This window comes from Takifugu flavidus, chromosome 2 (assembly GCF_003711565.1).
Source record: "Takifugu flavidus isolate HTHZ2018 chromosome 2, ASM371156v2, whole genome shotgun sequence".
NCBI lineage: Eukaryota > Metazoa > Chordata > Actinopteri > Tetraodontiformes > Tetraodontidae > Takifugu > Takifugu flavidus.
In genome coordinates this window covers 7,653,718-7,680,521 of record NC_079521.1, presented here as the reverse complement: position 1 = coordinate 7,680,521, position 26,804 = coordinate 7,653,718, and the positions used below count along the sequence as shown (strand labels likewise).

At 41.5% G+C, this 26,804-nt stretch overlaps 1 protein-coding gene and 1 long non-coding RNA gene across 3 annotated transcripts in view; one reads left to right on the top strand and one right to left on the bottom strand.

Annotated features, from left to right (window-relative positions):
• The window catches only part of LOC130516116 (uncharacterized), a 53,221-nt gene extending 29,261 nt beyond the window's left edge, over positions 1-23,960 (top strand). Inside the window, exon 2 of the long non-coding RNA XR_008947354.1 lies at positions 21,046-23,960. This is a non-coding gene — a long non-coding RNA (uncharacterized LOC130516116). The remainder of the gene's footprint in view (positions 1-21,045) is intronic.
• On the bottom strand, positions 9,840-14,521 carry irx6a (iroquois homeobox 6a). Of its 2 annotated transcripts, none has more exons than XM_057016909.1 (6): positions 13,849-14,521; positions 12,644-12,916; positions 12,156-12,265; positions 11,664-11,956; positions 10,877-11,536; positions 9,840-10,712 (listed from the first exon to the last, which is right to left on the bottom strand). In XM_057016909.1, the coding sequence occupies exons 1-6, from the start codon at positions 13,912-13,914 to the stop codon at positions 10,606-10,608; spliced, it is 1,509 nt and encodes a 502-aa protein (XP_056872889.1). In that variant the 5' UTR covers positions 13,915-14,521; the 3' UTR covers positions 9,840-10,605. The 2 variants fall into 2 exon arrangements, with proteins under 2 accessions (XP_056872889.1, XP_056872896.1); XM_057016916.1 differs by having other exon boundaries at positions 12,644-12,866; positions 13,849-14,519.
• Positions 23,961-26,804: the final 2,844 nt, after the last annotated feature.

Here is a 26,804-nt window from a genome sequence, read left to right as displayed (position 1 = left end):
GTTCCACCTGGGGTGAGTGTGTTGTCACCTTGTCCCCTCCCACAGGAAAACCCCATCTTACAAAAGTCAGAGCTCTAAGTGAGTTCAATAAAAATGGAGTGACTTCCTGTCTGTAAACATCACCAACTGACCCCACAGAACAAAGCAGGTTTCAGTCAATGCGTGCTGAGCATGTGCACATATGTTATTTATTCTGACACTGAAAATAGTAGGCAGCTTTACAGCCGTCCGCCACAGCCATTATTTACATCCCCAGCCAACCATGTATCCTCCATCATCCACTTTTATAGTACACACAGAATTACAATTATGATAACAAAAATAACTACCCATATGAAGTCTCTTTACTGCTGTTGGGAGTATGAATGAATGAATGACTGCCAGATGAATACATAAATGACCAAACTTTCATGATGGGTCTACTCTGTGTTCTTCAGCAGAGAGTTGAATCAAGCATCCATTTCCCTTCAACTGTGACTGCAGCTGATATTGATTCATGGCTACGTTTGATATGTTTTATTTAGGATAATATTCCACCTTGGCAATTTTGCAGTGGAATCCTCCATGTCGAATCCTTTGGCATGTCTGAAGGTGCCGTATAATCGTTTTTCTAAGCTATAGTCTCTACTTTTATTGTGCAGCTGAAGGTAATACTCTCAGTGGCTGTCTGTGTGGTGTTTTGTGCATCAGAATGAGCTGGAAATGTGTATCTCCATCTGCTTCCTTATCAAAACATTTTGAATTTGTGAAATGGAACCATAAAATTATATTTGGCCTCCCGCATAATGCTTCAAAGGGTTTAACCGGCATCTTCAGGCAGTCAAATTTTAAATCATGATGAAAAATCATGTGTCTCTCTGATTCTTCATGATAAAAATGATTATACAAATAATCAAACAACTGGTGTGTGGGAGATGGCAAGAGAGTAAATAGCAATAGAGACAGAATCATTGATTGGATGGGTATCCCAGCGTATAGAAGTATTTCAGCTTCAGCGAACTGAGCTCAACTGAGGACAGTTGTAAACACAAGCTCTGCGTTATTGATCGGGGAGATGCAGACTGACCCAGGGGTTTATGTATTTATTTAAATGTAGAAGAATACACGAGTACTGGAATGCACTTCAAAACAGGCGCACATTTTAGAGTGTTGTTTTTATCTCATGTCTGCAGGCCTTTTATAGTGCAGCTGTTTTGCACACTCTCGTACGTGTCCAAAAATCACTCTGATCTCTAATCTCACACTCACCTTGTCTTGATTTGTGCCGAACAGCTCAGGTTGCCTTCCTCTGTATGTGTGGAGAACTGTCTCTAGAGGTCACTGCAGTTCCATGGGTGACTGATACAGCTGAGGCCAGCAGCCCCGTCCTGCTCAACACAGCCACTTAGACTATAGGTGTCATCTCTTTGGACATGGCAAAGTTGCCAGCTTCAAGTTGGCAGACACACATGAAACAACACACTAAAGCGTCAGGTGCTGTTTCCCTGCTGTGGCTGAAAGCTCAGAGGTGACTGATGCTGAAAGCTGTAGTAATACATGTGACCTCTCATTATTCTGGTCACCTTTTGGTCAAAGCATTTACCAATAGTACCATATTTTAGGGCCCTTGTTCTTTGTTTATACTCAACATGCTGATTGTAACTTTTGTCCCAGTGTCCCAACAAATGGATTATATAATTTTAGAGGGTACAATTTCAACATTACACTTGAAATCAAGTTTCAGTTTAGATTCATGTAATTCTAATTCACAAGAGTCTCTCTGTAGCTACAAATAGTAGTTGACTGGTGCTAATAATAATTGGTTGAGGTAGTTGTACAAGTACTTGATTCCACTCAGATTATGTAGGTCTTCCCCCTCAGGCCACTGGTACTGGATGTTTAATTCACCTATGAGAAAAGGAGTAAATAAACACCACAAAATATGTACAAGACAGTTAATCAGCCTCAAGGAGAAAAACAAACCCACAGGCAAAAAAGTGGACATACCTAGAACAGGAAATGAGCATAAATGTTTAAACTCTAGCAAGTCTTGACATTTGGGAACTAGAAAGTACAAGCAAAAATGGGCTCTGGCTGTTTAAAAGGAAAAATCTGAGGTAGATAGCATCTGTGATATGTGTAACTCTCTTTTTGCAGAGTCATTTTGATAGCTAAACTGTAGCCAGTGATGAAAATGATGGCTGCACTTTACGGACTGTAATATGATGATGTCATGTAATTTAAGTCCTGAAAATTTTTATTACTTAAATTCACTTAATGCATCAAAAGACAAAGATCATAATATGCATAAGAATATCATTACAACATAAAACTAAGCACGTCATCCTATGAAATCACTTTCAGACAGTGATGTAAATATGTTTTCCCGCTCCAGACACACAATTGCCTTTCTCAGCAGCAGAAACACAAACGCGACCTACTCTTTCCTTTTTGCTTAGATTGTACTTCTCAAGCTATTATTTTCTACTTGTATAAAAGTCAGAAAATAGCAGTGAACATCCTGCCAGGTGCCTTTTTCCTACAAATTTTATTACACTGGGTTATTTTTAAAACTTCCTTTTCTAAACATTTACTGTCAGTACTACACTGGGAGCTGATGTTCCACATGCTTTGTTTGTATTGTGGTTGTGGTCGTGGTGGGGCCGAGCCCGCCTGCTTCCACTGAGCTCGTGGCAACAGTGAGGTCCACCATGCCAAGTTTAAAATTAGTAACAAATTTAATATGTACTGTGCTGGCATCTGCTCTGTTTTGTAGAGCACAAAATGCTCGGCTTATAGTCGGGGTCTTTCTGGAAGACCACAACCAGCCCCAATATAGAGCCATCAGAAAACTTAAACATTAGCGCAGGATCACCAAGACAAACTCGGCTTTCACAGTGTACCTTCTGTTGGCAAGAAGAAACAAGCGTCTCTCTTCCCAATGGCCACAGCCTTAAGCTCAAGCTATTAGTCAGATCTAAATGACAAAAACATGTTCATGTTAATGGCACAATGGTGAAGGGACGTGATTTATGGGTTTCATTTTTAAGGATCACTCTCTCGATAACTCCTATTATGGAGGAAAATATCTGTTTTCACTAAGGGAGCCTTCCCATAATGCCTCGTAGGCTTTAAAAGCATGGAAAAGAACATATTGGTGTCATAAATCTAGATCTCAAGCTAGACAGCGTAAAACGCAGTGTGGGATTATGAGGATGGGAGTATAGACGTTATACGCAAGCAAAAGTTTATCTTGACTGACTTGGATGCAAAGTTGGAAAAGTTTGAGGTGATTTCTATTAATAGAGCTTCATCAACAGATCTTTTCCTGGCTCCCCGTGCCATCCATCACATCCTCAGCTGCCCATAGTAATAAACAGAGGATTTACGATGCATTTTTAAAACAGACGGGATTTGTCTTTAGTCCTGACTGAACGCTACAAGCAAAGTTTTAAAAGGATTTGGACTCATGGGACGGGGATAATTTGTCCTTAGAATGTATTACATCAGTTTTTATACTTGCCCTTATGGTGTGTGGATGTAATTCATCAAAGCATGAATGTGTTCAGAAGGCCACAGGAATTTTCACATAACCTAATTTTGAACATTTTCAACATATTCACGACAAACCTCTTGGCTACAACCGACAAATCCAACAGCTGTTAATCCGTTTTACTGTAGTTTGGCCTCTGACCAGTAGAGGGAGGTCATTGATTTGTTTCTGCTGTGTTGCAGCAGGGATCTTTTTAGGTTTTTGATTATGAGCGATTCCAAGGAAATGTGTCAGATATTATTTTTAGACAGCCCCATAATGCCAGCATAGTGGGCCTTTTGAAGGCTCATTTATTACAGAGGAGATAAGCATGTTCCAGCCGCCATATTCTGCAGGAACAGGTCACCAGACTTGATTAAAAGTGACTCCCCATCAGGCAATAAATATTTGCCAGCCCACCTTTGAAATGTAGGCGATTTGTGGCTCCTCTGCCTGTTTTGCCACATGAAAGTGCAAATGGAAGCACTTAGGGTTTTGGGAGCTGCATCAGTCATAGCTGGAATAAGATGGCCAATAAAAAGGGTGTAATTATGATACTCCATCATTTGACAGAGCTCAGGGGTTTGAACTGTTTGCCTGCACGCCATAATAGAAAGAAATCCCACCCGTGAATAATAGAGACCTGCATTTTATGAGCGTTTAGTAGCGAACTTTGAAAACGTGTGGTCTCTGTCGCCTCCCTGCGTGGCTCCCTCTTCTCCTGTACACTGCTGCTGTAGGAGCCTTTCAACTGTCCTTTTTGATGGCAATCATCACCACAACACCGCCTTGTTGTCAGCTGACCTGTTTGCCCATCATGGGCCTTACGGTGATGTCGCTTCCCGTGGGCCTATTGGTCTTGTTTGCTAGGAACAAAGTCATGTTTTACATTCAGTGAACTACAAGCTAACTCTCATTTTGAACAAGGGCATGCTAATCTAAAAGACATAATTCCATGCATAAATGTTTTATAAAACAGCTCTAGTAAAAGATGGTAGAAGGGTCAGCTGACATGACAACGATTTCAATGGCAGTCTAAACCTGGGAGGCTCTCTAAGGCGTTGTGATATTATTGTTATCTCTAAGTTGGTGGCTTTTTCCTCTGTTCGGCATTTATCCACTGGGTTTTGGCCCAGTGGACGAACTGAAGATAATGTGCAGAGGCGTTTAAACATGGGAATAATTTAACTCTAAACTATCTGGACATGCCCAATTTAAGATTCACATACTACTACTACTACTACTACTACTACTACTACTACTACTACTACTACTACTACTACTAATATTAATAATAATAATAATAATAATAATAATAATAATAACTTTAATTATATGTTTCAGAACATTCATAAACAAGATGCTATGTTTGGGGTTTTAAATCAAAACTTGACTCCAGCAGCACATTAGTATTTGTTCCACATGAGTGACGGTGTTCTGCCTCTAAAGATCTAGAGAGAATTGATGTAGACATCACACAAGTTTGGTCAATCATCGTATTTAGCATCCGTTTGACCTTACACACCAGTGTCTATTCCTTCCTTCCTGGGAACTTCACACAGAGCCTGTTGGAGAAGAGCGCTGCCGTCAACATGCTTTTGCATCGTTTCACTGCAAGGTCTCCTCCTGTCTGTGTGATGCCAATAAATCTAATGCAGTGGAAATACTCGGGCAGAAGACAATGTTCATTATTGGTGCTATGCTACAGTTCCTCATCGCACAGAACATCTGTGAGGATTGACTTCGAAACCATCATGGGCAAAGTTTCCTGGAGAGACAAGCTGCTGTCTCCACATGCTAGATTTCATCTGTCAAACCTGCAGAGGTTGGTTGGCAGGGGCAGAGCTCACGAAAATGGAGACATAAATTGAGGAGAATTGATAACGCCGCTGCTACATTGCAGAATACTGGTTTTGCACTGCTGCTGTCTACAGTCCAAATAAACTGCTCTGGACTGAGGAGCTGGTATAACTTCACAGAAACAAAAAGTTAGTGTCAGCGCAGACTGACTCTTTACAAGGCAGACTCAGCTAAAAATTTGACCCAAATCTCATTTTTCTCCACATTATATGAATCAATGTAGGTGGCTCTTATTGCTGAAGTGCACGGTTATCATTATTTTTGTATACTTTAATATTATTTCTCGATTCTACAAAGATTCTTTTGTGTTTAAAATATGCTTACATGGACTTAAGGTCCGAAGCACATTAGGTAAAAATCCCCCTGATGATTGCACCACCGATAGCAACCTGAGTTGTTGATGCATTCAGACACGCAGCATCTATTTTGTTTATTCTGACCATGCCATTACCCATGAGATCTGGCATTATTTCCCAATCCCCTATTGTTTCAATGAGTCCATGTCAGTCCACTCATAGCCTATTTACACCCAGTATGTCGTCCTGCCGCTGCTTCAGCTCCAGGGTTTAAGGTGCGATACATTAATCCTCTCCCTTAATATATCTTCTTTTCAAAATAAGTGGATAGTTTAGTCATTGTTGCCATTCAGTTTGGCCCTTCTGCTCTGACCTATGATATTTAGGCTTTCTAACATTGAGAACAAAATAAATATTGTCTCTGTCACAGTGATTATGCATAACACTCTCATCCAATCTGGCTGCAAAAATAATTCCACAGCCATCTCATTCATCTCAATCATTTTCGTGACTCAGTTATCTCTCATTCAAGTGAAATTTATAAAATTTAGCTTAAATTGAGAGTATGCATCGTGACCCCTTTTAAAAGTTACAGAGATGGACAAAGTAGACAGCAGGCGCTAAAGGCCAACAGATGCCAAATATGAAAGGGAAGAAAAACAGAAGGAGAACAAGAGATTAAAAATGAGATGCTGGGGGGATTATTAAAGGGCATTAAAATGACACACAAGATTATTCTGATGTTGGCAACAGCAGCCTCAAGTGAGGACCAGTAAACTGCCAGTCCAGCAGACAAAAACAAAAGAACAAACAAGGTAACAGAAACAAGAACACACACAGTAGGGCCTGCATGTGCACAATGCAGGGATTCAGGCTACACAAGAAAGCCCTTCTGCTACCGGCAGTTAACTACCATTTTTTCCATCGTACTTTCATGAATCTCAGGCTCTTATCATCTCATTGGGGCATTTTTACATGTTTAAGCCTGTATTTTCCATTAACTTTGCATTATCATTTTCCTGTAGGTACAGATGGACAAAGAGTAATGTAGGCCTACTTTATTGAGATGAAATTAAATAAAAAACCTATTGTAATGATGTATATTGTCAGGACCAGAATCGTCTTGGGACATATGAAACAAGACCCTGGGAGAAAGCAGCACTAAGATCACTTTGGGCCGCGCTTGAGCCTGGCACACCGGGATCCAGTTGGGCACTGATATGAAAAGGGCAAAGGTGCTGGAGCAGATTATTCCGCCTCTAGCAGAGCATCAATGATGGAGCGGGGGCCCGGATTCTTTCGGACACAAACAACGCGGGTCAAACACAGGGTATAGAAAGAAGCATGGGTCACAGTGCAATATACCCAAACCACACAAACCAGCTTTTCATGCTTGCTTTGGCCATTCCACCAAGTCCATAATTGTCTTTGACAAAACTCATTAGCAGAGGCCTTGTAGTAACATTGGTAATCAGAAATTCCATGGATGGAGACATGCACAGAAACAATGTCCCACACACATTTCATTGCGCCTTTTGACAAAATGTAATGAAGTGTACATATTGTCCCCTTCATGTGAACTCAGAACCACTGCCACAAAGACTTTGTATCATGAGCTTTAGATGCCCAGCGTGGGACACATCAAATGGCACCTCCAGCCTGGCTCTTTTGCAAGACCACAGGGCAAAGTACTGATTTAGATGCCTTCTGTTGTTGTTACATTTATTTTCTATGGATGCACATTGATATTAACTCAGAGGCATCCTTATTCTCAAGTCTCATATAATCAAATTGTTGAGATGAATCTTGAGTGCTTGTGTCAGATCAAATCCCTCAAAGAGAGAGAATATTACCTCCTCCCAACATAAACCAGTTTAACAGTAACAACTTAAACAGTCCACCCCTCAGACAGCATGGTTAAGAAAACAAGCCTCTGAAAAACACTGGCATTAAAAGTCACTGCTTCTCATCGATGCCCTAATAGACTCCAGTGTCTCCATATTTTCCAGCATTCAGCTGATTCAGTTGATGTTGATTGAACAGTGGCAAAGTCATCCCGTAATTTGGTCAACTGGTAAATATCACTTTCCTGACCAACAAGGGAGGTGGGTCCTTCCTTCTATAAGAGCAGGAATATGTCATCTTCTGCCCATCACTGGGGTAGAAAGTATATAATCATATGCCCAAAGCATATAACGTTTAAATGTAAAGTTTGCCTCTGTCCAAACTTGCCTCAGATGGCTCCAACACTTGATCACCTGTAGTTTAATGGGGGTTAGATCGTGTCCTATACTTTAACAGAGCACCTACCATTTGCGACTGGCTGCCAACTGGCCCACAGACTTGAAAAGAGCAGAGAACAGATGCAGCAACTTGACCCACAAAAGATCAATGAGCCATAACAAAAGAGGGGTGGGGGGGGTTGAATGAATGTGCACTAATAGGTTTGAGTTTGATATAAGAGACAACATCTGATACTTACAACCTATATAAATATTCATGTTTACCATAGCTTGTTTTTCCTCCCCACTTTTCCACATGTGTGCCTCATTCATAGATTATAAAAAATCTGTTTTGGATTATGCAAACCCTCAGATGCACCCATCATCTGCCCCTCCTTAATGAAAAATGTAATTTACCAAAAGGAAAGGCACGTATTAGGAAGATTTAACTGTTCTTATATAGGCTACCTAAGCAACTTATTATTTTGTAAGATTGTAGTTTGCCACAGATTTTATGTCTCGCCTGCAGATTAAACACGTCAGACAAACAAATATATTGTGTTAACACCCTCCCTCCTGCGTCCCACCAGCAATGACTCCACAATTAAGCTGAATATGTTTTGACTCGGTCCTCCATACTTTCGCTTTTGGTTATTTTGTGTTGCTCATTACGTTTCCTCTGTAATTTACGAATGGAAACCTGTCTAACAGTCTCTGACCTGATGTAATTCAGAACTGCTTCTGTTTGCAAATATGTTTCCTCGTTGGTCCACATTTAAAGCACCTTATTGAGCATCCCATAATGGGATATAGCAGCCATTTATGTATGTGCCTTGTCACAGGTTCATCATGTAGCAGCATACATCATTGCCTTCAGTCCATTTTTTCCGCATGAATTTCATGCAGTTGTTAATATTGCTGCATAATTTTAATGTAAAGCACACATCAGCAGTCACAGGTTACTCTGCAGTGTCAACAGCCTGAAAACGACATTTGTAAATAAGAAAATATTTAATTCCAGCAGATGCTGTGTTAAACATGTTAAACAGTTAATAAAATCACACCACATACAGCCGATATAAAAGCTTCAAAAATGTAAAAAAACTATTGCTCTCGAAGTCAAATACTTTCAGAGGTTTGAATAGTGGTATTATAAGATACAGATGTAAATACGCAGGTAAAATTGGATATTTGCCTTTTCTTCCTAGTCTTATTGCGTCATTATTTCCTGACCTACATCACAACCGTTTCTGTGGCTTCTTCTAGGACGGACAGACAGACATACATAAAGGACATACTTCACGAAGTCGTGAAGTATGCAGTCATTTATCAAATATGTGGTCTGGACCGTATTTAGTATAAGGTGGTGCCACTTGTGCCTTTTCTTTTATTTTCAAGCATTTCCCCCGTTAATTCTTACAGTGTGTCAGATTCTGCGGAATCGTGTATTAAAATCAAGATCACACACCCGCGACAACTAGTTTGTGTGATCATTTAATTTCAAAAGTTGGAAATGTCGGATCAGAAACTTTCCCAACGCGTCGGCGCGGTTTACGCACTACAGTGATCATTTTATTGCAGCTGTCACAAGAAGTATCGCGGGACGAGATGGACCGGACGCAAAACATAGAAATCAAAGAGACTTTGATCGACGATGAGAATTTCCGTGCCGGGTTTGATCCTACAAATGACCTTTTTAATCAACACTGCGCTAAGTTGGTTCCGCGGCTCGCTACACGGGGGACAAAGCAGCATTCACCCTCCGGCCCATGCCTCGCTCCTCGGCCTCAACAGTAACAAAGCGTTTGATGCCGCTTCTGATTAGATGCTGACAATGGAGCAATGATGTCCCCTTTCTTCCGTAATTTCTCATTTTGCGCACGTCCCACGTCTGAATTTTGACCTCCCATCAGTGTCTTCCAGAGCGGAGTCAAGACGGTAAACTTTGATCAAAAAGCACATCGGCAAATGTTTTAATTGCCACTTTAAATAAACACGAGACATTTAATGGAAGTTTTTTGAATAGAAATGTATTCCTTTAGAAAATATCATGACTGACAAATACATAAGAGGCGCACAATTGAGAACACAATGACACAATTCTTAGCGCAAACAGGGAGTCCGGTCCTCCATCAACCTTGCAAAGACCGACTTTTTTTTTTTTAGTTTTTTACTTTGTTACATCAAGTAAAATGACACGGAGTCACAAGAAAACGCAACATTTAACAAAATAGTCAGGATTCAACCAGTAAACACGACAAATAATAAACAGACGATATAACAAAAATAATAAATACACAGCGAAATAAAGAGTCTTTTTACACAACACGACTGCCAGACACAGATTCACCGATTTATCAGTGGCCATTCTTCTTCCATTTCATTTCCATAATTTGCATAAAGTCTTTGACACCTCCAAAACAAAGTTGTGCAAAATGTTCCACAGATTGACAGCTCCCATGTGTCACACTGAGGCCGCTGCTTACCCACAAACTCTTTTAGTGCATAATAAATATAACATTTTCCCACTTTTGCTAGAGTTTGAAGTGATCTAGAAAGTAAAACACCAGGCTTTAATTTCATTAAGCTGATCTGTGCAAGTTAAAGATCAGCTCCAAAATTGTAAATATCAATAATCCACACAAACTAAGTAAATGTTGGAACTATTTGGTACTGGTTTTCCTCCAGTTCAGCTGGGTGCAGACTCTCACCTGCTTCACCTCTTCATCACTGGTCTGAACGCAGTGACCTTGTCATCCTGCGTGGTCCCGCAGGCTTCGCTGAGGTCAGTAGACTGTGACTCTGCTTTGCCCCCAGAGAATCCTACACACCCAAATAAAAGCATGTCACAGAAACTGGCACAGCACTTGAAGCACTTCTAAAGTTTCTTGGAAGTGTCATGCTGGACTTTAAATTCTGTATGTTGTACAGAGAACTTGTAAATACACATATTGGATGTCAGAGCTTTCAGAGAGATGGTGACGTACCCTCTATAGTGGAGTACTGGCACGTGTCGGGCAGTGTTGGGTATGACGAGCAGTGCAGCTGGAATTCTTTGTGACTGTAACTTCCGTAGACTTTAGAGTGCAAGGATGAGCCCTCGGGGAAGGGGCTCTCAGCGTTGCCTGATTCGTGAAGCCCCCTCAAGCCCCCAAAGTGTCCAGTTGGAGCTCCAGTAAGCCTGTTACTCTGGAGTTGGCAGTCCCCGCTCAAGTTACCTGTCCTCAGCTCTGACCCGTGGTGCTGAGGGCTCAGTATGATTCCTGAAGCTGCCGTGCGAGCCAAAGACCAAATCCGGGGTTTATCCGATGTTTCAAAGTGAGACAAGGACACTGTCCCCGTCAGGCCAATCGAAGAAGGTGCCTTAGATGCTACTGGATCCAGGAAATCCGATGGGAGAGGAGGGAGAGTGGTGACACTTTTTATGGCGCAGGGAAATGAGTGGAAGCTGTTCATTAAATTCAGTTGCAGGTCAGAGCTGCAGTCTTTTTTTTGAGAGCCTCCAGATGCTGCCATTGCCCTCTGGAGGTCTTCCTCATCTGGAGCCACCTTTTCACAGTCATTGTCCAGCTTGTCACAGTCGTCCTCATCCATGTCCTCCAGATCACTCAGATGTAAATCCTTCTCCTCCTTGCAATCAACTGAGTCTGGATGGAAAAACAACAGCTATAAACGCTGGCTCTGATCATTGAATTTAGCTTAAACATTTACAATTTTAAATTGATTGATTAAAAATGCAACATTTCGGCCATCAAACGTTGACAGAGGCTTTACCTTTAATGGCACCATCTTGGTCACTCTTCAGGTCATCTTTCCTGTCCTCGCCAGCCTTATTCTTTGGTGACCAGGTCATCTTGTTCTCCTTCTTTAGCCTCCGTCTTGCATTGGCGAACCACGTGGACACCTGCGTGAGGGTCATTTTGGTGATGATCGCCAACATAATTTTCTCCCCCTTGGTGGGGTACGGGTTCTTGCGGTGCTCGTACAGCCAGGTTTTCAGGGTGCTGGTGGTTTCTCGGGTTGCGTTCTTCCTTCTGGCTGTGCCGTTGAAATCTACTGTCCCGTATCTGGAAAAAAGACAGATCAGCATTCCCAAAGAAAGTCCTAGCGCAGATCATTTCCATCTGGGTGAGGTGCACATCACTTAAGTTCAGTATGAATTTCCACTGTGACCTTTGATCCAAATTTATGACATCCCGAGTATAAATATTCACTCTTACTAAGGCTAATTGTTAACTGTTCCTGCAAAAGGAGCTGAACACAGACCTGTCATACTGATACTGTCCCAGTGAGTGGTCGTAGGGGTAGTATGTGGCTGTCTGAGAGATGCCAGAGTGTAAAGTGCCCGTGCTGTCCTTAATGTCATATTGTGGATTCTGGAAAAGACAATGACATCATTTTAAATAAACACCAATTGATAATTTAACATTTAAAAAAATGATCCTACACATTTTATTTCCTATGTTATGAATGACATAAATAATACATTTTTTTTTAAATAGTTCAATCACTTTTATGCATGAAACAATGAATGAGGGATGTGTCATGAAAGGTATCACAAAAAAAGTAAGATGCAAAACGATTGTGTACTCGTTTGTAAATGTAAAATGAAATGGACAGGATGCTGGGTGGCTTATCTAGACAGACACGTTGGCAGCACGAGATAAATTGATGAGAAAACCCCCGGTGATCGATCAGGATGAAAACCTCCCAACCTCCCCCTATCATGAGATGAGGCTGAAAAGTGAGCCCACCAGAGTGGAGTAGATAGCGGATGGATCTGTGCTATAGGGGAAGTAATTGGCGTAATTCTGGCTGGCGGCGGCCGCAGCGGCGTAGGGAGAGGTGTACATTCCAAGCGCTGCGTTCAGCTCCGACCGGCTGCTCGCCAGGAGCCGGTTCTCGTAAGAGGGACAGCAGAAGGAGGCGGCGGCGGCTGCGGCGGTCTGGGAGGTGCCTGTCCCGTCAGAAACCGACCTGGAAATCGAATCGCAGCAAGTCGTACTGGGGTTTGCCGACACGAAAAACTGCATGAAGAGAAGCGTGGACACAGATGGTCATTCGCTGTTTCAACCCTCATTTGGATGTGATAACTCTCAAGTTGCCCGATGTTGCCTTTTTAAAATTCCTAACCGAGCAAGAATTTCAATGTCTGTTTTTATCTGTCTCCATCAGGTCAGTTATAGTAAAGCAAGTGTTTTTTAATAGTAAATTGTGACCTTACTTTAAAAAGGTAAGTGATTTTAAAGATAATTTCCAGAATGGACTCAACTTAAAGTAGACAAGCGGTAATATTTAATAACGAGACAGCACGCGCATTCTGCGCGTAAAAGCTGTCTCTTACCATTTTAATTCTGCAACAATAAAACGATATCACTGCGATATGTATGTCTTTAAAGTTTCATATAATAACTTGGATCCGCGAAATATTCGAAGTTCAATGACAACTTCACGAGGGCAACTTTTTCCCTCTCCCTCTTAAACTTTTCCCGAACTTTTCATTAGCCACCACAATAGTGTCTGAAATCCAAAAACAATGATTATAACTGAGCTGAGCTTCATGAGGTGTCAAAGTTACGGCTAAAATCGTATCCGGGGGGTTCTAAAGTAAAATCTGGAGACGTGTCCTCTCAGTGTGCGCAGCGCAACAGCCAAATTACACCTATGTGACATTCATCTCTATTGTCATCAGAAAAAAACACGTGAGTTCATTCATAATTCAATGTAATTGGACACGAGTGCGCGTGTATCGATATTTGGTTTCACAACAAAAGCATCACACGCAGCAAGCTGTCAATAGTGTCAAACCGTCTGAGAAAGTCTTCTGGCTATAAGCGATGCGCAAACGATAAGCAAGAAAATCTTTTCTTATGAAAAGTGTGCGCGCGTGTATATGTCTACGCGCTCGTGTAAACAGCAGAGGTAACGTTAGAAATTAAAAAGAAGCAAAATGACTTACCTGTGAAGTTGCATTGTAAGGATATCCAAACTGCGAGAAAGACATAGCTGCTTCTTTTGTTACCATCAGCAATATTCTTCACCCTTGATCGATTGCAACCAATTCTACCTCAAATCCACCGTCTTACACACATTTCCACGCACGGCCTTTCGCTCAATAATAGATGACTTCAGTCATAGGAGAGAGACTTTAGGCTGGCACCAGCTGCAGATTGTTTTATATGAATGAATAATCCCCCCGAGGACCCGATAAAAATGAAATTAAGCGTCATTAAGTAAAAAAAAAAATGTTGTTTTAGCTGAAGGAGGCTTAAAGGATAACGTAAGACTTGCAAGATATGGACTCTGCTTGTGCTATTATTTGTGGCTCTATAGTTCTTTAGCATTCATCCATGCAAGGGTATCAGCGTGACGTCACTGTAATCCCGGAACGGCAGGGTACCATGGATAGAATAATGTCTTTACCAATCACGTCCAACGCGGTGTTTTCTTGAGATGCACTGTACACAGCTTTGTTCTGCTTTTATAAGAGAGATATTTACGGATTTAGCCCGATAAAATCTCCCTGTCCATCTCTGTTTATCACAGAGACGCAGCAGCGCATGGACACTGAAGTTAGACGAACTGGGAGAAAAAACAAACAAACAGAACTTTGGGGTATTCAGTGATCTGCCAAAGAACAGAATAGATTTCAGTTTTTATTCAGGTAAAGGCGTTTCAAATATGTATGCAAATTAAATCTCAATCATTTATGTTGGATTTTAAGGCGGTTTGTGTTATATTCAAATGCAGCAAAGGATGTTGATAAAATGCAATATTTCATTTTCCTCTCTTTTTTTTCTTAAGCTCGACCTCCGTTCGCCTCTGGCTCTCTGGCCAAAGGTCCATCTCGGAGTTAATGAGGATGATGTTTCTATCTTTCTCTATTAGAGAGAGGGGCAGTCCCAGCAGGAGCGGATAGAGGGGTTTTTGGCAGGTCAATAGACCAGTGATTGATGCGCGCCTGGAGACCTACGTGACCATTACGCGTAGTACGTAATTGTATCAATTAACAAATGGATACATGCCCTTGTTTAACCAACGCGCAACACAGAGAAAATATGCCTTAGATATGCCTGGGGTGAAATCAGAAGAGCTGTGCTAAAAAAAGAAAAGAAAAAAGAGACAGAGGAAGCCCTCTAATTAAATATCCGTGGATGTGGGCGACGAGAATTGCATTTTAATTGAATGATGCTGACTTAAGTGAGTAAGGAATGATAGTGCCTGGCAGAGGATGAAAAAAGAAATTATTTTATGCCGAATTAGATCAGTAGCTCAACCATCAGCAGCTCTGTAACAGTTCCAAACGACAGTCCCACCTTTACCCCAAACTTTCCATATATGATGCTGAAGGTGCGTGGGGGGAGGGTGCTCTGGTGCGCTGCCAGTGACGTGTGGATCGGTCCCACTGAGTCATCAGCCTCTCCTTGTCAATGTAAAGCTTCCATTGTGGCGACTGATACGTCGTGCCTCCTGTGCTGTGTCCTTCCCTTCCACGGCGGCATGTATGTGGTGTTTCCTCCCTCAGAGACTTATCTGCGATTATGGGCTTCCTCTCTGAGGGGCGCTAAAGAGCCGCGTGTCAAAGATGAAGATCTCCTTTCAAGAGATGGTCCTCAGAGGATCAGTGGACAGAATGTCCCTCTCCTGTCCAACACACACACACACACACACACACACACACACACACACACGCACACACACATTTTTTGGGTCTTTCATAACGCTGACTGCAATCAAGGCTCATTTTTTCACTATATACAATGAACAAATGTGTGAAAACCCAAATGAATGTACTGATCCACATATTCTTAACAAGTTGAAAAAATGGGAAAGAAGTAATTTCCATTACTTTTGAGAATAATTATCACAACCCTGACAGTATGACCTAATATTTTAACTGAGAGATATTTATCAATAAAAGTGTTCAATGCTTTACAGAAAGTATTGACATTTTTAATATGATAAGGAATAAAAGACTTATCTTAGTGCAAAAGGAAAATCAAGTAAATGTAGTTGGATGTGTTGGTGGATGTATTTCTACAAGGGCACACATGATGGCCCAAGTTCATATAGACAGACTCATGCATAATGTATGTCCAGCAGTCAGAGTAGATCTCAGTGAATCGGGCAGAAATGAGCACTAATTGTAATGACACATTGACCACAGTGCCCTTCACTCAAAATCATGTGACAACCACACAGTAGTCTTTTTTTTTCCTTTTTAACAATTCTTACTTTGTTATGGTTTCATTTTGTTACTTTCTGCATTGATGCAGTTGCACAGAAACAACTTGAGAGAATTACTTTAATCTTTCATTGAGATAAATAGTCAACAGATCTTCATATACTTTCATATATCATATTCTGCAATGGTGTGCCTCCAGCTAAAAGCAAATATTAAACATGTTACATTTTGAAAAGGAATTTATAACAAGTCAAGGCAACATTGCAAGGAAACCATTGGGAGATATTCTCTTGATACAAAAAGCTTGACCCAAACTCTAGAAGTTGGAACTTCGACATGTGTCCCATGATAACCAATGTGACAACAAGCAAGCAAAGGCTGTCACCCCAAACACCTTGTTTTGACAGATCCATACAGCTACTAATGAAATTGATCCATACATCTTCCATTAGAAGCATCCCTTGCTTGACGAATGAGAGGAGATAAAAGTATAAAGGTTAAGTCAACACTCAATAGCTCCCAGCCCAATTCTCCTACTTAATACAATTCTGACTTAATGAATCACACAAAGCCTTACTGGTTTTCATCAGAAGGGGTGTTGATGTTGGAGTTGGGGGGGGGGGGGGCTGCTGCATGAAATGGTAATAAGGGCAGACAGACAGATAGAGGGGGAGAGAAGCCCCAGTCAAGAAGGGGATGAAGCAGCACCTACCTGGAGGTGTGTGATCTCATTAAAGCCAAATTGGTATATGCCAATAAATCCAAGGCACTATGATCTGATATTATTACGACGCATACGCTGCATGTGTGCAAACGTTCCGCGTGAGGAACATTATTAGCACCTCAAAATTATCCAAAGTGGAAAGAACAGTAATAAATATTGTAATGAGTAATAATAGTGACGGATCTGGTCATCATGGCGGGTTAACACCAAAACAAACGTCTCCGGGGCGGAATAATTACAACATGATTACAGCTTCATCAGGTAAAAAAAAAATGAGTATGAGTATGAAGATGAGTATACGATGTCCCAATAGAACAATCTAGAGAAAAAGCAAATGTTATCTGGATATGATGATGGTACAAGTTTTATTTTTGGATTAGTGCTGCTGTTGTAGTAAGAGCTGATTGGTGGTGTGAAGTATGCAACCACTCACATATCTGTAACTGCCTACCTATTAGCAGTCCATTGCTTTAATGGAAAAGAGTAATTGCTGGTTAATTTGTGTCCCTGTCACTTTGAATGCTGGTAGTAGGTGTGTATTTAAGTCAAACAAACCCTAGGCATATTTTTGTATGTGTGTTTGGAGGCACGTATCCCAGAGGCCCCTGGGGCTCCTGGGAGAAAGTGTACCGAGTGAGCGAGGGGAGAAGGTGTTTGCTGTTTGTGTGTGCTGGCTGGCAGAGTCCCCCTTGGGGCTTTACTGTAAAGCTATCATCAGCAGTGGTGTCGGGGATTTGTAGCTTGTCACTGAAGAGAGCGAGCGAGTGCTGGTAGTGACACTGGGAAATAAGTGCTTATGTAGAGAGAGACTAGGTCTCTAGTTTATACAAGTTTAGGTGAGAGAGAGAGAGAGAGAGAGAGAGAGAGACTAGTAGTGTGCCTATTTTCTCCCTGGGGTGCCTGGAGATAGATGGGCAGGCGCATGTGTGTACGGGTAGACTGTGGGTCGATCGTGTGATGTGAGTCTTTCATCTCTGGGCCTGAGGCTCTATATATGCGTTTTCATGGGTGACTGTTGTGTGTAGGCCGAATATTTCTGTTCTGGGTGTGTCAGAGCTGCTGTGGTGGGGTTTTGTGGAGCCACTCCACCTCGTGAATTGGCATTCACATTTGGGCAGGAATACGATCAAATATGTAGTTTGTCTCAGTGCCAATAATGAGCCTGTGCAGAATACCTCCCTGCAATTGTATTTGACCATGTGTGGTCTTCTCCTTGTAAGATGTTGAGTTCAAACCAAACTTTCCCTCAAGGCGGGGAGCCAGCAACAAAACGCTGCTGTTGGGTGAAAACAAGTATCTACAAAAAGGAACAGAAGTTCCTGCAGAATGACAAATGGAGGGCTCATTTTCTCATTGACAGCCATGTATTTTTGAAATAGCATGCTGGCAGTTGACCAGGTTTCAAGGGCCCGAGGGTCATGGAACTCACTCAGCTCACGAATGATCATGTCAGCGTTAAAATGGAGGAAGGGGGAAAAAAAAGAAGAGGATGGAAATTGCAGTTACATGGTTTACGTCTGACTGCAGCTGCTAAATCCGCGGCAGCATTGTGGCCCATCTCTAGGGCCCACAGAGGCAGAAAGACGGCTCCTATTACTGTCAGTCCAATTACTGGCCACAGCTCAGCCGCCGCTGTCAACACCAGACAGGTCATGGTATGCATCAGCATCTTTTCTCTCATGTAGAGCCATTTTTTCTAGTCAGGGGAGCTCTCAAATGCAGAACAGCTGGATAATAAAACCGTTATCAACCTTTAATCTTATAAAATAGCCATTATGTGAGGTCAGAAGTTGAGTGGGATGGGCAGGAAATGATGAAAGGCACACAGTGTGTCTACATCACAGCTTGCGTTGAACAAGATTTCTGAAAATGGCAACACAAAACTGAAATGGTTGCAATATTTTCCCAGTCGTTTAATGTGTCCCCCCCCACACACACACCAGACCTCACCCATCCCAACACTTGAAGACATTCAGACCTGGGAATGTAATGAGAAGTGGTCTAAATATTGAAACACTTTCCATTAGGGTAGCGCTATGTGATCTGACACTGTTTTAGGATCACACTGACACCGAATAAAAACCCTGTTCCATATGGTCTTGGTTCAGCCTAGTTTACAGAAAACAAGTGACAATGCCAAGAGTTTTACTTGATGATTGCGTTCATTGGTTGTTTTGTAAGACTTCCCCAAGTTTGTTTTGTTTGTGTGTGTGTGTGTGTGTGTGTGAGGGAAAGACGGGAGCCAACCATCGCAGGATAATCTTCGATGGGCTGACAGTTTGATTTGCTCTTCTTTCAATTATTTTTTTCTTTCTTGAAAGATTGCATTGATTTTTCCTCTGGGTCGTTGCATTTAAATTTCCAGGACTTGAAGCAGTGTAGAAGAATCACTTGTGCATGTATAGCTCTTGCACATAACTTTGATATGCTTAAAACCTGCTGTGCTTTTCTGGCACAGTCTGGAAATCATGGGGAAATTACAAAGCATAAACTGTGTGGGCATGACCTCTTACTGTATATTTTGGTTAAAATAGACATGGCACCGATTAGTAGTCATAATCCCACAGTTCTAGTTTTGCTAGAGGCACTAGCTTGGGGCTAAATAATATCAGACAGATTTATTTTTCCGCTATGCATAGCCCCTCAAATCTCGACGAGAGCCACTAATAGAATGGAAATCTTACCTCTACCAATGACAGTTCAATCGTTGCGGCCCACTGTTTCACATTTGCTGCTTAGCCAGTGGGGGTCCCTCTTTGGTCAGCTCTAAAGTAGATCCAGATGCAACTAGAACCATTGCTTGCTGCAACATTTGTTTTTGTCCTCATCTCTGCATCTAATGTGTCAGGCCAAGAAGTTGATGATGCTTTATTTTCTTGCTGTAGTGTCTCTTGTCCAAAGGTCCCATCAATAGTGTTAAATCAGATCACACCAGGTCGTCCCATATGCCTTTATGTTCTCTATGCTTTTTTTTTCTGTTCATCCCTGTTAAATGTCTCAGGCGACATGCCTATAAGGTTTTTGGCATTTTGATAGCTATTGATATGGATCCGCCTAAAGCAAAGAATAAGGCTCCCACAATCCCCTCAACCTAAAAGCAGATGTTGTGTGTTTTGTAACATCAAAAGCTTCTATTACTGTAAAAAAAAAAAGTGAAATCATATAGCTTTGATTAGCCTCTCTCTGCTTATTGCTAACAAGCTTTCTACATGGTTGCTAAGTGAACCTTAACCTTGGCTTCATGGTTTGGCCTTGTTAAACCTAATTTCTGATTTGCAGATTGTCAAGCTTACTTTAGGGAAAGTAAGAGGACTGGATCGAATCTCCACAAGCCCCTCAGATCCGCTGTAACAGAGACGCCTCTAAATAAGGAGGTGGTACACTTAAGGACTTTACTCTTCTTTCCCTATTTAGCTCAAGATGTTTTCCATTTTGAGGTCAAGTTATCTAGAATATCCACATGTCTTCTATCTGTCTGTAGGCTATTTATTTTTAGAACAATAAGGGGTAAAATATAGAGTTAGAAGTCATGGTGGTTGTGATGATGGGGTAAGGCACAGCAGTAATGACATTCTTTTGACAACTATAGTGAAGTGCTTTTTACCTTCTGTCCAGGAAATCAAACAGACACATGTAATGTTTTTTTCAAAATTCAGTTTTATAAGTCTTAAATATTTAATATCAACCTAATCTCTTGAAAGTATTCCAAAAAACTACAGTTCATAAACAGAGCCTAACTTTAACCCTGAGACAAGGCTACATATTAACTGGGAATAATATCAACAAGCTCATATTAACAGCAGTATTCCTCTCGATTGTCGATAAATAGAATACAGAATGAAGACCATAAAAATAAATTGCTGGGCCAATGCTAATGCTGCAGTTTAGATACTATTCCAATCGTGATTTAATTTACCTCTACCTCTTTATTTCATTTTACATGTCTTTCTTTTTAATTTCCTTTTTTCAAAGAATAACCTACACGTCTACACACCAGTCACAGGGCTTATGTACTTGTGTCTTATGTCTACTACACAAATGGCTGCCAGTTGTCTGGGAAGGGTCATCAGGGACAGTAGCTGGTCTGAGCACTGAGGCTGAAGTCTTGTAGCCCCCAGTCCTCCCCCAGGGCACGAGAGCCTTGCCACAGGCTTATCTCTACACACACACGCATTGTCATTTCCGAAAGTCTCACCCCATCCTCTTCCTTCCACCTCCCTCCAATCCTTCCTCTTCTCTCTCCATAGCACCTCCTCAAGCTGTCGGCACGCTGGTTCAGAGGTTTTTCTCCAGGAAGGAGAGGTCCATGTTCTGACAACAGGCTGATACAGGAAAGTTGATAACCTCATAGCCAAGTGTTGCACTGCCAGTTGACGTGAAGCAGATGTCCTCATGACCGCCTGCTCTTTGAAACGTAGAAAATCAAATGAAAATAGTCGGCAGCTGAGGAGCTCTGCTGGCAGGAAAAGTTGCTGAGGAAGTGCTTCTATTTGAGCTTTGTTACGGTGACAGTATTAGAATCCTGTAGCTATTGCCATTAAAAATTACAGCTCCACCAGGTACCCATCAATTGCTGAAAAAACGAGAGAAATTTGAGACTGTGGGTTCTCATGGGTGCCATTGCAACAAAAGGCAAGCTACATCATAAAGTTACTAACCATAGTGTTCTTATTCAGGATAACAATAGATTTATATATGTCTTAACTTTTCTGGCAAGTTTTAGGATACTGTCTGCACAACATATCTTACTGACAGGTTGATCATCGCATGTTGTGTGTGACATTACAGACATATGCTTTCCTATTATACGGAAATGATGTACTGCATGCCCTCAAGCTGAAGTTATCCTAAACACACACAAACATACTGGTCACCCTCTTGGGAAAAGAGGTGAAGACGAGCGTGCACTGAGACCTTTCAGCCCCGTGACCTCATTACTATTCCAAACCAGTGGTGAGAAGATGAGTGCTGCTGTGTTCCCAGTGCAGCTCACCCTCAGCTCAAGGAGATGATGCGCATGAATGGGAGGGTTGTGGGGTGAGTCGCATCTTCTCCTATCACCCCCCTCCCCTCCCACCACCACCACTGCATGCACACTTCCTCTTGGGAGATAGTCGGCTCTGCTTACTGTCAGGGTGTCCTCGGCCACAGACCCGTGGGGTATCTCACTTGGTGGGAATCTAGTCCTCCTTTTCCAAAGATACAACCCCCCCTTCCTACACATGAGAAGGAAAACAAGACCTGAGGATGGCACTGCGACTCATCCTCTGCTGTCCTTTCCCATATCACTTTTGCTATCTCTCTCTCCTACGCCTACATCCACTTCCCTTCTTCTCTTTCTTCTGCCCAGGCGATCAATAGCGTTAATTGGCTCACTCCGTCACTGCATTGATTGCGGTCACTAATAAAAGGGCTATTGATTGGCACTTTGTTTAACACTGGCCCATGCAGGGAGAGCTGCCCTCTAATACTATCCAGACAGCAACCTTTTCCTGTTTGCCAGTCTCTTAATGTCATAAATTATGTCGGTCGATTAAGCAGATATTTCGTGACTTGTGTTTATACTACTTCTGTCTAAAGACATGATTAAAAGGATGTGTAGCACCTGAGAGAAACATCAATCAATAAACTTGAGTCATAAGCTGAATCCAACATGCTCATATGTTTATCTACTTTAAATACACGTCTGTTTGAAATGATAATTTTTTTTAAATTCTTTGTATCTCTCTTCTCTATCCACATGAATATCCAATGATAGCATATGCAGCATCCTTGAGTGACAAAAGGGAAGCAGAGTGGATTCAACAGAAAGATTACTACCAACAAATGTGCACCTCGATGGGATCATAGTGGGACCTTCTGCGCTACTGATGCCATTCTGATATTATGAATAAAGTATTTAACACTGTGACACTGACGTTAACATGTTAAAATGTTGGATCACTTTGGTTGCAATTATGTCAGTGGCACCATATGTTTCTCTGTTAGAGACAAATCCTAAAGACTGTATGCTCTTGGACACATGGGATTTACACAAAACTACAGTAACTGTCATACTGTAGAAAACTGTTACAAAACTAATCATTCTATACATTTCTGTCTTTTTTATGGTAATTAACATGTTACTATACCGTATTTGTCATTGTGTAGAACTAATTATATGATCAAGACAAAAAAAAGCCATTTAATTTCACATATTAAAGGAGGCCCTTTCACACCTCTGGGATGGAACACACATGGTTGACAGAAAAAAGGGTGAGAGCAGAGGTTTTGGATGCACTGTTACACTCTTACACTGTTACACTGAACAATCCAGGGGCTTCAGTGAGATAGGCCTCTTGAGTAAGATAATGGAAACTGGAAATGGGGTGTAAGTACCTCAATGAGAGATTTAATTATCTCCATTAAATATTCAATGATCAATAGAATTTGTTTTAGCCAATCAATAGGTGGCCAAGCCTGCGAAGGACAATGTGCATAAGTTACTATTTGCATTTCAAAGCAGCTGTCACGTGGCCCCATTGGAAATCCATACCATTTTGTTAAGCTGTATTTCATATTTAGCTGCTTTATCCCCTTATCACTGACTTCTATTGATCCCTTTCCCTTTATTTACTGCCTAGAAACTGCCCTGGGTTTAAAATGTCAAAATGTTTTTAGGGAATCCGATACACCTCCATCTGCCTTCTTCATCTCATATCTGTATTTCTCCCTAACTTCCCCGTCTGTCTTTCCTCTCACTCCCCCCTCCTCTTCTCAATGGAGTTGGAAATTAAACACTGTCATCTTCCCACCCACTGTACCCTTCTCTGCTCACTTGGGTGTGAATCTGCACATTATACAAATAAATAACTCAGAGGTATCAGGGAATATTCCGAGCCACTTCAAAGAAGCCCGCCCACCCGCAGCCCTTCGACGTTACTTGTTCTTGCCGGAGTCCTATTTTGTTTACCTGAACTGGTTTTAATGGCTCATTTTTTGCTGTATCTGTCACACATTCAAGAGCATTTAGCCAAGTTCCAATGCAAATGTGCAGAGGTCTTGTAAATGTTTTGATTGTTCTTCATTTGTAATTATGAGGTCTAACTTTAGATGAAAGCAAGATTCTCCTGTTTTTTTTCTGGTGTTCTTTCATAGCCTGAATTAAATCCTCCATTTCAAATTTGTGCAACTCTCTTTTTTTTTGCAAATAAAGCATTTGTGTTACATTCCTTTATATGAAAGATGTATCTATGAAGGGCTTGTATAATTAAGGGCCATGTAAACAGAGTGGCTTTTTCAGATTGTTAAAAGATACAAAGCATGAATATTCGCTCTACAGAACAAGTACAGTACACAAATTACGAGCCATGTAGGAGCTGTAATGAATCCGTCATCTGTATCTCTGTCCAGCCATATCGATGAGCTTAACCTCAGCTCTGGAGACCACAGGGGCCAAGAGTTAACCTTCAGAGGCTCAAGGACTGCATGAAGCATCACTGCTGTCATCGGTGGATGCAGAACCACTGCCAGCTGGGTGGGGTGAAACTTGAAAGTGCTGAATGGGTCCATCTCTGGACTGGACATTTATTAGTCAGCACATCTGTGGTGGTGCTGCACTGCTGAGGGTTGGCAGTGATGATGGAAATCTATCTATCTATCTATCTATCTATCTATCTATCTATATCTATCTATCTATCTATCTATCCATCCATCCATCCATCCATCCATCATCCATCCATCCATCCATCCATCCATCCATCCATCCATCCATCCATCCATCCATCCATCCATCCATCCATCCATCCATCCATCCATCCATCCATCCATCCATCCAGAGACACATCATTTAGGATCAGGCCAGGACACTTTGGCTCGTATGTTTAAATTGCTCCCAGTCGTATCCTTAATCTGGGTGGAAATCAATATGGCTTTTACTGTCACATTGGAGGGGCGGCGACCACATATTGATGTTCAGATGTCATTTCAGGGGGATTTGATGTTTCCGTCCTCGGTGAGAGGAGATGGCATGATAGATCAACCGATGGTGTCGGCTTGCTTCCTCCAGGGTTTTGCTGGAGCCTGGCATTGTTCAGAATGAAACAGCCGATGTTTAGCAGAGTGACAATGTGATGAGCTCCCCAAGAAAAACGGGAAGGCTACGTTAAGGCAATGTTCTTATTGATTATTTCTCTTTGGCCTGGAAAGCTGTTTGAATTAAAGCCTGATAACTTAATGGGGTTATCACCTTGAAATCGGCCACATACAAACACACACTTTAATCGGACTTTAATCATTTAACAAGAATTCACAAAATATGAATGCTTACTTTCTTCTCCCTTTTGCAGAAATGTATTGACTAATAGACAGTGATTAACATTTACAGTGGCGTTATACACATTTGCCTGTAAAAAATAAGTCCTGGTTTCGCTTTTCAATGAAGAGGTATTTTTACTTGATAGCGTATGCTAAGGTGTTAGCAGTCACTCTGTACTATGGATAGATGTGATCAAAAGTACAGGACTCTCTGCATCCTCAGTGCTCATACTGTAACACTATAAGAGCACTGATACACAGACCATAATGTCACTTGCACTTTGGCTGTTTTAACAATGAAATGCAAGAAGACCTTTTCGTATGTGTCCTTTGAAGGTTAAAACATGCTTGTAATACTCTGATAAATCACAGTGAATGCTGTAAGTTATCACCTAAACTCCCTCTAGTTTCTCCTCCCCTAAAATCACATTGATAGATTTATCTTTTCACCAAAATGTCAGTTCCTCACTCCCTGCCCTGTGTTTTCCTCTCTGAGGAGTCTTACCTCATCCCAGACAGCCTGTGAACCCTAGAGTCACATTTCAGGCCTGGCTGCTACTTAAAGGCCCATAATCTGTTCAGAGAAGGGCTTCAGTGTGGCGGCCAGAGCAGAAGCAAATTATTCTCTTTAAGGACTCCTGCTGCTGTGGGACCTGGGGCTAGTGGCTGATGCCGTTAACGTTAAAACACACACATACACACACACATATACCGAGTGTGCAAGCCATCATTATTTATTTAACCCGTTAAGTGTTTAAAGTGGAGGTAGTCCATCGGGACGCAGCGTGGCTGATTTAATTATTCCACATACACACTGCTATACTGTATATACAGTTTACCTCAGTGAGATGTGCGATTAACAAGAGAATATAGCCAGATCTGTTTTTTCTTACATTTTCCAGAACTGAGAATCTTGTCACCCAACAGCAGACTTCACGTTCATTATTAAATCCATCTTAATGCATTTATTATGAATGTGTGTACTCGGTATAACATATGGCAGCAGCATTTTTATGCCTGTCTGTCAAAAGTCTTTGCTTCTTTTATAGCTTCAACAGTTCACCTGAGTTGTTTTGAACCCTGAACTTCAGTTTCAGCCAGAAGCTGGTGGTACTTTTGTGCGCATGCATTTCTGTACCTAGGAGATATTGTTTGATCACGGCAATGGTCAGGGAGGTGGGAATATTTGTTTTCACTGTTGTGTGTATGGAATATGGTGACCCAACATTAATAAGTAATCACTGGACATTGGCCCATCCATAACATGTCTGGCCGGCAGCACTTGCCCCTAGTAATGACACAATTACAGGACTAAACTAGCCAGTGGAGACTACACCTCTGGGGATTGTCCCCCTGCCTCCTCATCATAAGGGATGGGATTTGGTTCTGTGCACCCTCAGTGCACTGGGGCCACAAAAATGTCATTTTAACTTCAAATTTGAAAATACGGGTAATCCTATTTCAAAAGAAAATATTGACGTTCAAAGGAAAACCAAGAATGGCAAAAACAAGTCAATATTTTGGAGAATGTAATGCCAAATTAAAGGAATTATATGGAACTGGTTTACACACAACTGTATTACACACAAAAATAAACACATAAACTGACGTCATCTGTATTTAGCAATATAAACTGAATGAGAGAGAGGCAGACTGAGAGAGATAGAGAGAGAGAGAGAGAGAGAGAGAGAGGGCGACTGAACAGATTGAA

Coding starts and splice junctions, on each gene's coding strand:
- irx6a (XM_057016909.1), bottom strand. CDS start 13,914: ATGGTAACAAAAGAAGCAGCTATGTCTTTCTCGCAGTTTGGATATCCT. Junction 11,957..12,155: donor GGACAGTATCAGTATGACAG/GTCTGTGTTCAG, acceptor TCTTTTTTCCAG/ATACGGGACAGTAGATTTCA. Junction 10,713..10,876: donor CCAGTACTCCACTATAGAGG/GTACGTCACCAT, acceptor TTGGGTGTGTAG/GATTCTCTGGGGGCAAAGCA.